The following is a 15,130-nucleotide window of genomic DNA, read 5'->3' as shown; positions in this document are numbered from 1 at the left end:
TGGTTGCTTTGTGTTCAAGTTTTCTGCCTTTTGAGCTCTGATTATATATACTGATACACTTTAATAATGGTTACAAACTTATATGAATAGGTTGCAATTCAAAAATGTTTGATCTTGAGTGAATTTTATTAGCTTTTCGCATATGCGTGATCTTTGCTTAATATGAAAAAAGAACTTGCTTTACATTTTGAACATCATCTCAATTTTTCACCCCTTGTGAACCAAACAAAAAACGGTTATTTCTCTCCCTTTCCTTCCATCCTTTTGAACCAAAGAGACTCTTAGTCACGTACTCGAATGTTGCCACCAAATCCCTGCAAAAATCAATAAGCGAGAAACTTAATTCTCTCATCATGATAGAGTAAAACTGGTAATTGTCATTCTTTACTAAGTTTTAGTATGAGTCAATTTTAATTACATTATCTCATTATAAAGAATTCTGATGCAATTTTCTTTGAATCGAATCACATAGCCTTCTCCCGCCTTTTAATCAGATTGTGAGCTGCAGATATTCATATACTCAATAGGTGTTGACAATCGATAAACTCTGCAGCTGCAACATCGAACCATGGACAAGTTTTAGCACTTCGGCAAACGAAAATTATAGAGAAGCTAAGAAAAGGAAAGTGGATAAACGGAAAACCTTCGTAGGGTCTTCGAGGATATCAGAAATGTCTTGGTCACCATTGCGGCTAGCATTCCTCATAGCATTGCCTATCTGCAAGAGTTTGAATTTTTTATAAGCCAGACGTAAATCAAAAGAGAAACTATCAGATGGTTTTTTTACTGATACTGAGGTGGATTACCTTGTGTAACAAAACAGTTTGATGTTTCAGTTGAAGTTCCGTCATTTAGTCGAGTTGAACTCAGAGAAAGAGAATTAAATTTACATGTGTGTATTATACATCAATAGAAATGGAAGTCGGTGTAGCCATAACCGTGTGAACGTGAATGCGGTAATAACTCTTCTACTTCAATTCTGGAATTCGAACAAATAGAGCCTTTCTTTACTTGGTTACTGTTAATAGACTCAACTTTTGCCAAGAATATGCTACAAACTGGCCTATGATCAGAGAATCTCGACTCGCCACGAACGTAAGATAATTGTTGTAAGCCACTTCCATACCACAAGATACGATCACACCTTCACGAATAGATTATTTTATTTTATTAGATCTATATAAATAACTTGTTTCAAAATAACGACATTTTTCACTTCATCGAGAAAGAATTGTACCATGCTGGAGTTCTTCTCTTTTGTTTCGAGCGTCTGTCATCACCTGCATAACTGTCGGAATTGTTTGAATACTTATATGTGGGAGGAAAATATATTTTCCCTTCACTCCATCCTGTAAAAACTCGACCTTGCCGCTTCTCTATACACAGCTGAAAGAAAAAGCTATCAAATTGTCAGGTAAAATCTTAAAAGTAACCGATATAGGAATAAAGCATCATAGTTATTTGGGGGACAAACTAACATGCCTGGTCATTTTTCAACAAAGTCTTCCAATCATGCATCTCAACAAGAGCTTTTGCGCCTCGGTACGAAAGAGCTATCCGATAATTTAAATCCCCCAGCCAAATTATTCGGCTACACCAAATGAACCAATGCAAGTTTAGCTCTTGAAAATTACGACTTAGTTGCAAATAAATTAGGAATAGAGATGGATGAGGGAAATACTCGTGTTCAAGAATTGTCTGAGGAGAATTCACATCATTCGTGTCATGGACCTGCGGAAACCTTGTCTTTCGGAGAATCTCCATTACATCTGAATTTCTTCTTAGCTCGTCACCATCCCTTTGACCGGAAGTCAGATGGCTACAGACGAAGCAAAAACTTGTTTCGCGCAATGACATACTAATTGAAATTGAACCCTGGAAAAATCCAAGAAAATGAGATTGTCTCTTTCCCTAGTACATTATAAGAACTCTAGTATTAAAAATAAATTCGCGAATGTACCTTGTTTCCAAGATATCCCATCAATCCTCTTCCAACGCACGACACTTTCATGTTACGAACATCATCTCTAATATCACTTTTCACCCAAACAGTTAGAAATACACCTACCATTTGCTTACTAGCAACCAAACAGTATCTTGAGTTTCCTATCGGTCTGTCACTCTCCTCCATAGGTAAACAACCTCCATTTGACATTGGCGAAAAATCTGTTGTAATCGGTGAGTCGCCACCTCCATTTTCGTCATCTGACGATCCCCATCGACAATTGGTGTCATAGTCACTTGTTCTGTGACCGGATATCATCCTATCACAGACACTGAGACGTCGATCAAGGCAAGATTGTGGGAGCGACATGTCGTTATCCATTCTCATACTACGACTCATGGCTTGGAAGGATCTCCGATGGAAGAACGAGGTTGCCTTCTGTCTCATCGATCCTTCAAAATCAGCATCTTGCTCCACAATAGGAGCGGGAATAGGAGATGGAGTATGGTATCCACCACTTGTTCCCGGAAGGTTGTTCAGTGTCTTCCTTATAAGGGCTAGCCATTTTTTCGCAGGACCATTGTCTTCTGTTCCCAAAACATTACCGGCATTGAGAGGCACAATTTCTTGAAACCTGAGTCCAAGAAAACACAAAATATAACGCATTCCAAACCCTTTCCCAATTAAACATTATGATGATACAAAACATTATATAATCCTTAAATTACCCAAGAACGTAGATATCAGCAGGCGGAGAAATGTGAAGCCAATCTTCGAGACTTAAATAACTCGGAGGCGACTTCCCTGCCACATTCCAAGTAGCAACAAAGATTCTGTATTCAAAAGAGGAAAAAAGTTAAATCAATAGAAATAAAATTCTTAAACTTCATTATAATCGCAACAAACGGAGTTATTTAAGTAATCAAAACATACCTATAATTACATACATCGGTAACCTGAGCTTCATCAAGGTAATTCTTACCTCTTTGCATTCTATCTATGTACCTTCTACTTGATCTCTCTATGTATTGAAATGGTGATTAAACATACAAAATTAGTAGGAGTTTGAGAAATATGAAGGTAGTGATAGTGATAGTGACAGTGATGCTGAACCTGTTTTGCTTTTCTTGATAGAACATGCCTCCATTTCTGAGTAGTTGCTTCTATACTCTTCATCAACAACTTAAAAAGGAAAAACCATATAAAAGTTAATAAAAGTTGTGAAATTTGCATCTTTCCATGGTTAATTTACTGTCCTATTCAATCAAACACAACAAAATGAACAAAATTAGTATTAGCACAAAAAGGGTTGAAAATTGAAATGAAGCCATATAAGAAGAAAACAACAAAGGCTAGATCTTGTGTTACAAATAGAATACCCTTAATTGAAATAAACAAAAAGTTCATATTTTTTCAACCAAGATTTCAAATCCAATAACCCCAAATTACATTAAAATCATGAGATTAAAAAAAAAGTGATTAATTAATCAATCACCTTGAGAAATGATATCATCTGCTTGAAAGTCCTCAGATTTGCTCTTGATATTGAACCATTTTTTTACCAATGTTTTTGGCCATGAAAGCTTCACCAACAAAAAAAAAAACTATAAGCAATTCCAATAATCACTTAATACAAAAAAAATAGATAAATGAAAGTGAAATAGAATAAGCATTTTTCAACCAAAAAAAAACCTTGCTTTTCTTCAAATTCTCATCTCTCATTGTTGAGACAAGTTAATCTATCAAAATATCATCCCTGCTTCAACAAAATAAGAAAATATCTTAAATGGCCAACAATGTTTGAGACTTTAAGGAAGACAATGCAGAAGAAAACATGAGAGAGAGAGAGAGAGAGAGAGAGAGAGAGAGAGAGAGAGAAAACGAACCTTGTTGTGAGTAATAAAGAAGGGTCGTACAGAGGTAAAGCAGGGAATTTGAAGGGGAATAAAGTGCAGGCAGGAGAGGTAAGGTTGGTTCAGTATGGAGGGGTTTCCTTTATCTGCAAATTCAAAGACTTCGTTAAGAAACACAAAAAGAGACAGAGTGCAATGGTTACATTGGTAATGGTAACCCACTCACATAACCCAACATAACATTGTCTTTAATCTTTATGTAACCACAAAAACTATATTGATTTATTTCTAATTAACTTTCAAGTAAAAAGAGGATTCTTATTGATCCAAAAAAACAAACAAAATTTGAGCTTCCACTAATGACGAATCGTTTGGGTGCTACCCGAGTTCGATTCTTGGTGAAAACAAGACTTGACCACTCTATTGTCTCTTTGAACCACAAAATCATATTAGTCGATTCCCTGTGTGTATCGGAACTGATTGGCTAATCCAAAAAAAATGATACAAGAAATTGTTTATTTAAAAAATAACTCATGAATAAATAAATGTATTTCTACCAACGGGATGATCTTGAGTGTATCTCTTGTACCTTTTGTGGGAATAACAAGATTCGCTGCCAACTCCACATCTAGAACATCTAATTTGTCAATCAAAGATTTTATGGTTCTAAAGAGTTTTCAATCAACATTAATAAATCAACATTAATAAGTCACAGATTTGCGTTGAGGTCTTGTGGTGCACTCCTATTAGGGGGTGGCTGGAGGTCAACATTGATGGCGCTTGCGGTGGCGTCCTGTTAAGGCAACTTGTGGGGGTATCTTTAGAAATCATTATGGTGAGTATCTTGGCAGCTTTGCATGTTAATCGACTCTAAGTTAGTTATTTTGGCGTTCAATAAATCTTATGTTGTGCCTTAGAAGATAAGGTACATATGGGATAACTATATGCAAAAGATAAAAAGTTTTTTTTTTGCTACACTTATTTACAGGGAAAGAAATCATTGTGCAAATAAATTGGCTAACTTAGGCTTATGTCTCACTAATTTTACTTGGTGGAATCATTTCATTTGGTTGTTGAGCCAGATTTCAATAGAAATAAACAAAATTTGCCTAATTTTAGAATTTGATAGGTTTGAGGTTTTGGCTTTATGTCTCCCTCATTTTTGTAAAATTTTCTCTTTTTTATATTTATTTGGGCTAAAGCCCTTTTCAATTAAGAAAATGGAATATGCATCTAATCTTTTTATTTCTCATAGTTTGGCTTCTAGTGTCTAGTATAGGATGATTGGAGGTTCAATCGGCTCTTTCTAGTGAGCCTAGGGTTCTTTTTTAGTTTTCATCTCTTTAGGAGTTATGATTAAATCTAAGGGTGATTTTGTTATGATTTGGCTTGTATTGGTTTGGATCATTTGGTTTATATGTAATGATAAGTAGTTTTTTGGATTGTCGACAAACGTGAAAGAGGTGAAAGATAAGAGTATTTTTTGGCTTGTCATTGGTTTCTCAAAAGGGTAACCTTGAACTCATTCCCCTTCTCTAATTGGCTTCATAATCTTATCATATACCTAAACTTCAAACAAATTAAGTGTTATGACATGTGTCAGAGGTGTTTCGTAATTTCAATGTTGCTTCGGCTCTCTTGGCCTATTGATGGTGGGTCAGGCGATCTGAGTTCCAATCAGATGATCGGCTGGGTGTTTTGTAGGAGATTTTTGTATCTTCAGACTTTCCCTAACATCTTGCCATTGGTGTCTTGTATTCTTGTATATTTTTTCTTTCTTTGATTGTTATTCTTAATTGTTTTAGTCTTTTTGGTACATTTTGTGCCTTTTTTCATTGACTTTGTACTTATGGGGTTATCCCCCTTTTCTCTTATATATTATTTTGCCCATAAAAAAATTTGATATGTGACAGTGAGATTTAAATCTGCAAAATTCTCTGCTTCTTAATATTTAGTTAATGTTGAGATATTGTTGATTTTCTTTTTCTTTATATATATATATATATATATATATATATATATATATATATATATATATATATATATATATATATATATATATAGGGCATATCTAGTGAGAACGAATAAGTTATATGAGAATGTGAGAATGAATAAGAACCATTAGATTGAAAAAAGAATGGTTGAGATTAAATTGTGATCTTTAATAAACCATGTATCATTAAAAGGAAAGAGAAACTATTAATCAAATTTTAAAAAATATCTTTTAATCTCAATCATTAAATATAAATCTAATGATTGTTATTACATTCTCACATTCTCATATAACTTGCTCATTCTCATATGATATGTTCTCTCTCTCTTTCTATCTATCTATCTCTCTCTCTCTCTCTCTCTCTCTCTCTCTCTCTCTCTCTCTCTCTCTATATATATATATATATATATATATATATATATATATATATATATATATATATATATATATATATATATATATATATGGAGTGTGTCTAGTGAGAAAAGGTAATCTTATATGAGAGTGAGAGGAAGAAATTACAACCGTTTGATTAAAATAAACAGTTGAGATTTAATATTTCGTCGCGTGGTCCTTTTTTTTCTCAACTGAAAATAGTTGAGAAAAAAGAGGATCACATGGATAATTTAAACGAAATATTAAATCTCAAGTGTTTATTTTAATCAAACAGTCGTTATCCATACCTCTCACTCTCTTAGATTAACTCTATCTTTTTTTAAGTTGGTATTACAACTCACATTTTGTGGGCTTGATTTTAAAAAAATCATGTTAAAAATCTCAAAATTTGGAACCTTAGTTATCAAGTTGTCTCTCCAAACATTACTCAGGAAATTTGTTAGTACCATGGTTTTAGGATTGACATCAATTTTGCTAAAACATAGTTCACATGAAGATGTTATGAAAGATGTTCTAACATCTTGGTTAGATTCATTGAAGACAGATGTTCAGACATATGTTGTGACATATTGTACCAGATAATTAGTACAGGCTGTTTTAATTCTGACATTTTTAATTTGATTTTGCAAGATTCCTTTTGGACATATCTCACTTATTTTTCGTAGACCAAGAAGATTTAATCCAGAACAAGTGATTTGATCTCCAACTGTACATAAGTTTCTAAAGTTGGATGTTGAGACAACTTAGGAAACTTAATATTGTTCCAAGATTTAATGATCTTAATGTTATTGACCATCAGAATAGACGTCCCTTTTGACTTCAGATTCTACTAAGTGGTTCTTAACATGCTTAGCAGTTCTTGAAGACTTTTGTCCATATCATTCATGTTAAAATTGAGGACAAATGGACTTGAGCTCTCTAGCAACCATTGCAAGATCAAATCAATCACAAGTTCCCTTCTGAGGGGAAACCCCATCCTTTCAAGGTTTTCCATATACCCAATCATCTTGAGTACATGGGGAATTGGGGACCTACAAGGGTTCCCTCGACTAACTTGCTATGAAAAAGGGCTTTTGAAATTTCAAACTTCTCATGCCTTGCTTGCTCTTGATAAAACAAATTTAGGTTTTGATCATATCAAACGATGTCATGTTCTCATGTTGCTATGAGGCAAGCAGTTTCATGGGCATCATCGACGTGCTTCTTATAAGCATCTCTTTCAGCCTTATGAGCAAAACTAGGAGGTTCTTATTCAGAAACATGTGTGTCTAAGACATAATACTTTTTGTCATGTTTGAGGACAATCCTCAGGTTTCGGTGTCAATTCATAAAATTTGTCCCAGACAATTTTTCTTTGTCAATAATTGATTGCAAAATGTTGTTAGAGGTGTTTTAAGTCATGGTAATCTACATAAAGATTGTGAAGATATCAGTATCGTTAAAACATATTCAATTAGGCCTTTAATTAAATATGCTCCCACTATTTTACTCAAATCAAAGGACCCTCATCATTTGATTTGGAAAATCCCGTCGGAAGATTTCCTAGTAGATCGAGATCCATATTTCACTTCGTTTTAAGTCAGCGTTAGGCTGATTACACAAAACTCATTTAAGTAGGAACTCCTTCCAATTGTATCTAATACAATTCTCGAATATTATCAGTTGGGTGAATAACTCCTTATTCTAATCCATCATATGGACCATTCCCAACTCTTGCTTCTAAACGTATATAATCTAATTATAATTTGTTTAGTTAAGTTTGATCCAGTGTTTTAGCAGTTGGATATTACATTTATCCCATCGCACCTTACTAATATAAAACATGCACCTCGCGTTAGACGAAACCTACATTGTTTCGATACTAGTCTTCATGAGTGCTAAAACTTGGAAAGCATAAACTTAATATTTAATTTGATCTCACCGGCTTATTTATCATATAAATGGTCTCTCACGTAGAACCTCGGTGTCTGGTGACTCAGCCTCTATTGAGCTAAAAACATAGTACAACACATATCTATTTGTAAAGCAGCTTCATCTTGTCAACTGCCAGAATTATTGAAAAAGTCAACTAGGGGTTCTAGCACAAGGCCCAAGGCTATTTGACATGATTTCTTCAATCTACTTCATCATGCCTATGGTCGCCTTACTTGAGAAGACACAGTGGATAAACAGATTATTCAGAAGATGAATATCCTAACCGTACCAACTCTCAACGTCTTTCTCTTGGAAACTGCTTCTTAAGTAAAGATACTTGTGTAAGTTATGCTCCAACGACTCTTTTGTTACCTCTATATAAGGAACTGAAGATTAGATACACCATTAGACAACAATAAACTACAACAACAACAAGATTTTTTTATGTAACATTCTCTAGGGTTTGTTTCCAGTAACAAAAGCTTGGTTTGAAAACTTAATAAAACTCTATATGGGCTAAAGCAAGCTCTCGGAGCTTGATATGACAAACTTGCACATGTCCTCATCTAGTTTGGTTTCACTCATAGTAAGTGTGATCACTCCATTTTGATATATTCTTCCCAAGGTATATGCATGTATTTCTTAGTATATGTAGATCATATTCTAGTAACTAGCTCCTCGTCCAAACTAGTTCATGATCTTATTCACAAACTTCATGATAAATTTTCCTTTAAAATGTTAGGCAAACCTGTTTACTTTCTAAGAATTGAGGTTCTGCATCAAACAAAGTGTTCCCTTTTACTCACTCAACCCAAATATGTGCATGATCTATTGATAAGAGCAAATATGCCTAAGCAAAGGGTGTCCCTACCCCATTGCTGAGTCAATGCAACTATGTAAGAATGGCACTGATGTCTTTCAAGATCCTAGTCTATACATGTCCATTATTGGAGCCCTTTAATATGTCACACTGACAAGGCCTGATATCACTTTCTTTGTCAATAAAGCCTGCCAGTTTATGTCTCTTCCTCTTGAAATTCACTGGGTAACAGTTAAACGTATCTTAAGTTGGTATTACCTCTCACGACCTTCTTCTCACACCATCACTTGTGGATCACATGTTCGCTCTTTGTGTCGATAGTGATTCCGATTAGGCTAGTGATCTAGATGATTGACGTTCCATTTCGAGTTCTTGTGTCTTCTTTGGTCATAGTTTTGTTGCGTGGAGCTCGAAAAAGCAACCTCTTGTGACTTGCTCAAGCATATAAGCTAAATACCATAGTCTAACTCATACTACATCTGATTTACTTTGGATTGAATCCTTGTTGTCTAAGTTACATATCGTTTTTATTCCTCATACAGTGCTCTGTGATCATTTGAGTGTGGGCCTTCTCTCACATAATCTAGTTTTTCATGCATGCACGGTCGAATTGGATATTCATTTTGTTTGGGGATGTGTAGTGGAAAAGTTGCTGCTTGTTAAACACATTCTTGCTCATGCACAAATTGCGCACACGCTGACCAAATCGCTCGATACAACTACATTTCAAAGTTAGTGTATCAAACTCAAAGTTCTTTGTCTTAAACAACCTTAAGTTTGTGGGGGAGTAATAGAAAGTAAAGTAATTAAGGGGGTTAGAAGGTAGTTACAGAATGTGTAACTAACTCAAGTAGTATAAGGTCACAATATAGTGAGGTAGTTATTACTGAAAATGTATGAAATACAATTGTGAAATTACAGAAATTCCACTTTCCATTATTACGCTTCGTTTCATCCGGCTCTGCTCCTTTCTGCTTTCACTCTGTTCGTTTTACAATATCCAAACATAGTCCTATAGTTTGATATCTTTGTTGAATTATTTCACTTTGGTATTGAACCCAAAAATGAACAATTTACTCCTTTTACGATTTTGCCGTTTAAATAATTTTTTCATAACCCTGAAAAAGTTGACTTTGATTTGAAAGCTTGAAACTCTTTTATAAAATCAACTTTGATGTTTATCCACAACTCTTTTATGAATTGAAAATCAATGAAGGAATGATTATGAAGGATGAAACACAATTGAATGAAAATGTTGAATCTCTAACATTGAAAGAGGAAGAAAATGAAAACTAATTTTGGGAAAAGTGTATTTAAACCTATATAAATAATGTGAATATAGTTGAAGGTATAGCAATGTAATCAAGATTGCTTAGTTAAATGTTTGTCCGGCATATGGTCAAATGTTGAGCAAAATTGCGCTTGTGTTTTTCCTTCATTCAAATTGTCCTAGGAATCATTCGCAAGACAACAAGTACCAAGACTTTGAAAACTTGTTCATTTGAGTTTTTTTAATTCTTAGTAAGTGGTTGATGCACAACGTTTGGATGTGAATCATGTATCTTAATCTTGACAGGTGAAAGGTCACACCAATGCACATTTTCCTCCTTCATAATTGTCTCAATGATCCTTACAAGAAAGGGCAATATCAAAATTAAAGATAAATGGGACCCTATTCATGGAATGCACAACTAAAGGCTAGTAGCGTTTACCCTAAAATTTGAATTTTCTAAATGGCCTAGTGAAAGGTCAAAAAATTGGGATCTATTATTATTATTATCCACAACAAGAACACCCTATAATTGGATTCAATAATAGAAGTGGATAACTTAGTACTAGTTCATATGAACAAAATAAATATGTTTTATAATAATTTTTCTTTAAATTTTTTAAATTATTAATGTGTATTTTTTTATAAACTAAGTAACTAATAATTTAAACTTTATAAATTTTTTTCTCTCAATTATAATCTAAAGATAATATTAATTAAACATTTTTTATGTTATCTCATTTTTTTAATTATCAATTAATTTTATTAAATACTACAAATTCAATTAATTAATGTATCATATATCTAGTAGTTTATTAGTTATCCACTTAACATATCTCTATAAAATATTTTATCATTTATCAAATTTTTTTTTTAAAGATAATCTTTACGACTTTCTTTTTTAAAATAAATTTAAGAAATTACACATAAATAAACGAATGGTTATAAACCTAAAAATATAGACTATTTTTCAACCAACTCCATGGATATCTTATACACCACGTAAAATTTCATTTTTGTCCCCATCTTCCGCAGATGCACATCCGGAAACACTCCAAAATTTGAAAAAAATTGATTTCTTCCGTAGATCCATTTACGGAAGCGTAATAAACTAGTGTATATGAGGAAAAAATACACATAAAATCAATTCAATGATGTTTCCGTAGGTGCATCTACGGAATCTCTTAGCGCCGCATTGTTCCATAGATCCATCTACGAAAGTGTCTGATATAGTTTGAACCAGCATGATCACTCCCCCATTGTTTCATTTCTTCAAACTTTTCATTTTCCACACCCTAAAAATCCTACATCATCAATACCCTATTTCACTCCAGCACTCAAACTTTTTGGTGCAACAAATCAAAGGGAGCAAGAAGATACTGAATTTCGGGTAAATAATCACTTTCAACCACTACATTGTTCACATTATCAATGTTTTTTGCTATAAAAAAGTTACGTAGCTTTCGTAGATCCATCTACGAAACGTGTTGAAGATGAACACTTCCGTAGATGCATCTACGGAATAGTCCCTGCAATTTTTTCCAACATTTTGTAATTCTGTGTTATTTTGACAAAATAGGTATGGTGCACCCCGATAATATTTCAAGAGAATTAGCTACTTTAGTCTATGTTTGTACGAGTATCGACGGGGTAGTCGCAAATATGGTAGATGTCGGAGGTAACTTTAGTAGCAAGCAAGACTTTGATGATCGTGAAAGCATGCTAACATGGATTCGTAGGAATACAACTAACCTTGGTTTTAGTGTGGTGATAAGAAGATCGGATAATGGTACGACAAGAAGAAACCCGTTTGTAACAATATTGTGCGAAAGAAACAGGAAATACCATCCTCCTCTAAAGAATTTTAAAAGAGACGACACGGGTACTAGAAAATGCGAGTGTCCATTTAAAATCCGTTGTTACATGTTGGCTAGCACGAAGTGGAGATGCTCTGTTGTTTGTGGTTTGCATAACCATGATTTGTGCGCAAAATTACAAGGCCCTCTGGTGGCATGTCAGCTCAATTCGGTTGAGAAGGCATCTATTAAAGACATGTCCTTGAATTTTGTCCAACCGAAAAATATACTTGCCACAATGAAAAGGAAGGAACTCAACAACATATCAAATATAAGGCAAGTGTATAATCAACGGTACCGCAATAAAAAGGCGAGTAGGGGAGATAGGAGCGAGATGCAACAATTGTTGAAAATGTTGGATGATAACAAATACGTGGTGCGGTACAGAAATTGCGATGACGAGGTTACGGTCCAAGATATTTTTTCGAATCATCTGGATTCCATAAAGTTGTTAAACACTTTCTCGACAGTGCTCCTTCTCGATTCTACCTACAAGACCAACAAGTATCGACTCCCAATATTCGAGATGGTCGGTGTTACATCCACCGAGAAGATATTTTTCGTTGGCTTTGCTTTTTTGGAGTGTGAAAAAGAGGATAATTTTAGGTGGGCATTAGAGGTGTGTCGCTCACTTTTTAAAAAAAAATCGAGATGCCCAAGGCGATTGTTACGGACCGCGACCCCGCTTTGATGAATGCGGTTTCAAAGGTATTTCCTTCTTCTGATGCATTACTTTGTCAATATCACACGTCATGTAATGTGAGAAGTAAGGTTAAACCCGCCGTGGGGACGAAATAAGTAGCGATCGAAGGTAAGAAAGCGGTGAAGCCCAGAGTGATTGTTGACAAAATAATGGATGCATGGGCGCGTATAGCAAGTTTGTCGACAAAAGAATTGTATGCCAATGTCGTATTGCAATTTCAGAAAATATGTGAAAAATATCCCGATTTATTGAAATACATTGAAAGCACCATTCTTGACAAAGTGAAGGAGAAATTTATTTGTGCGTGGACTGATAAGGTCCGACACCTTGGGAATACAACCACCAATAGAGTTGAGTCGACACATGCTACTTTGAAAAATTGGTTGTGTGATAGCAAGGGTGATTGGTGTAAAGCATGGGATGCCATAAATCATATGATTTCGAACCAACACAACAAAATACAAACCTCGTTCGGTCGGAGCATTACGGTTTTGGAGCATCTATTTAAGAACAACATCCTTTACTCTCAATTGATCAGCAATGTGTCTGGAGCCGGATTGAATTATATCTTTCACGAGGCGAATCGAGGTGAAACAATTGGTGGAGATAGCGCAAAGTGTGGTTGCACTATTACTATCATGTATGGTCTCCCGTGTGCTTGTGCTATTTCTAAAAAGGTGAGATTAGGTGAGCCAATAACAATGAATGAAATCACTCCTCATTGGAAGAGACTTAGTTTTGATGATAATGGTTGTATCGAAGAAGATTAGAATATCTCTATCATTTTTGAATTGGAGGCGATACAAGATAGGTTTTAGAAGGTCGATGAAAACACGAAATTATACATCAAAGAACAGTTGCGGAGGATTGGATTTCTTGAAACAACCGACATGAAACCGTCGGTTCAACCCGTTAAGAAAAAGGGTGCTCCGAAGAAAGTGAAGTCTACGCCAAATGACAACTCGACAACACGGTCTCCTTTATATTATGAGTACATCGACAAACGCTTTCCCGACTCACCTATTCCGAAATCGCAAAAATCTCAAAAGAGTTCAAATAAGGGAGATCGCTTAAGCAAACTGCCTCCGACACCTATTCCACCGCAAGTTCCGCAAGTTTCGACTTCGATTCCGACACCTATTTCTCCATCAATCGAAGAGGCACAAATTGCTCCAAATATTCCATTAATTGACGAGATGTCGGTTTTTATGCATAAATACATCGACCGGATCGTCAATGTGGCGGGGGACGGTAATTGCGGATTCTGGGTCGTATCGGCTTTGCTTGGTAAGGGAGAGGATGCCCATGAGGTTTTCCATCGTGATCTTATCGAAGAGTTGGTGAACCATAAAGACTCGTACATGCGGGTATTTGGCAACGAAAATAAATTTGCATCGGTAAACAAAGTTCTTGTTTCTTGGGGGGGCCCTACGCACCGGTTTCGCATTGGATGAGATTCCCGAAAATGGGACATCTTATTGCATGCGCATATGACATGGTATACATTGACTTGACGCGTTATGGTTTTTCGGAAACCTTTTTTCCGCTCCACACTGCACCTCCTCCATATCCAATTGATCGTATTATATGTGTTGGATGGCTCGCCAAATCGCGTCATTTTGTACAAGTTTACTTGAAACCGGGATGCCCCATAGGACCTACGTCACCGGAATGGAATCTTCATCATACCGGCGATACGTGGTTGAATGTATTTGTTGATAGGATGCATGAATTCAAAAGATTGAAGAATATCAATAAAATCTCGATTGCGGAAAAGTCAAAATTGGAACCACCAATAGATTTAGCTGGCGACAGTTCTTTTGATGTATTTATCTAGTTTCAAAATGTAATATGTGCACTCTATAACATTACAATATTATCCTTTTTGTGTTTTTGTGTTTGTGTGTTGGTGTGTATGTGTTTCAAATTGTTTAGGTTTTGTGTTTCCTACACCCTTTACCAAAATTGCTGCTTACTGTCTTCTGTTCTGCTAAAAAAAATAGTAGGGAAACTTCCGTAGATGCATCTACGGAAGGGTGTTACGTTAAAAATTCAAGGTGTTTACCGTAGATGCATCTACGGAACGGGGAAATCTATGATCCTTCCGTGGATATATCTACGGAACATTCTGTGACAGAGATTGTGTGGTTTATAGTCTCCAAAGGCTTCTATATATTTGGGGTTTCTAGGTTTACATTACACATAAACACAAACACCAAACACAAACACAACAATGTCTCGCATTAGGCCAGATGGATGTCACCAAACATCAATGAAGCGTCCCGATACTGAACCGGTATACCGCATAAGGGAAGGGCATGTCATTTTCTCTCCCGTCAAACCCCCATATCGGTTAAGTTTTGGAATATTCATTCCTTCG

General features: G+C 35.2%; 3 protein-coding genes across 3 annotated transcripts; 2 read left to right on the top strand and 1 right to left on the bottom strand.

Moving 5' to 3' along the window:
* Window positions 1-419: 419 nt before the first annotated feature.
* Window positions 420-4,057, bottom strand: LOC131610146 (type I inositol polyphosphate 5-phosphatase 4-like). The gene is made up of 13 exons (XM_058882022.1): window positions 3,832-4,057; window positions 3,638-3,701; window positions 3,441-3,528; window positions 3,059-3,127; window positions 2,879-2,966; window positions 2,674-2,778; window positions 1,961-2,579; window positions 1,682-1,875; window positions 1,483-1,591; window positions 1,238-1,386; window positions 807-1,144; window positions 644-718; window positions 420-553 (listed from the first exon to the last, which is right to left on the bottom strand). Exons 2-11 carry the CDS (start codon window positions 3,665-3,667, stop codon window positions 907-909), a joined length of 1,689 nt encoding a protein of 562 aa, XP_058738005.1. The 5' UTR covers window positions 3,668-3,701; window positions 3,832-4,057; the 3' UTR covers window positions 420-553; window positions 644-718; window positions 807-906.
* An 8,842-nt stretch (window positions 4,058-12,899) lies between these two features.
* LOC131614767 (uncharacterized) lies at window positions 12,900-13,520 on the top strand. Its single transcript, XM_058886319.1, has one exon. It carries the CDS (start codon window positions 12,900-12,902, stop codon window positions 13,518-13,520), a length of 621 nt encoding a protein of 206 aa, XP_058742302.1.
* A 120-nt stretch (window positions 13,521-13,640) lies between these two features.
* On the top strand, window positions 13,641-14,204 carry LOC131614765 (uncharacterized). The gene has a single exon (XM_058886318.1). It carries the CDS (start codon window positions 13,641-13,643, stop codon window positions 14,202-14,204), a length of 564 nt encoding a protein of 187 aa, XP_058742301.1.
* Window positions 14,205-15,130: the final 926 nt, after the last annotated feature.

Source organism: Vicia villosa, linkage group LG6 (assembly GCF_029867415.1).
Source record: "Vicia villosa cultivar HV-30 ecotype Madison, WI linkage group LG6, Vvil1.0, whole genome shotgun sequence".
Taxonomy (NCBI): Eukaryota; Viridiplantae; Streptophyta; class Magnoliopsida; order Fabales; family Fabaceae; genus Vicia; species Vicia villosa.
This window is presented reverse-complemented; position numbering and strand designations above follow the sequence as displayed.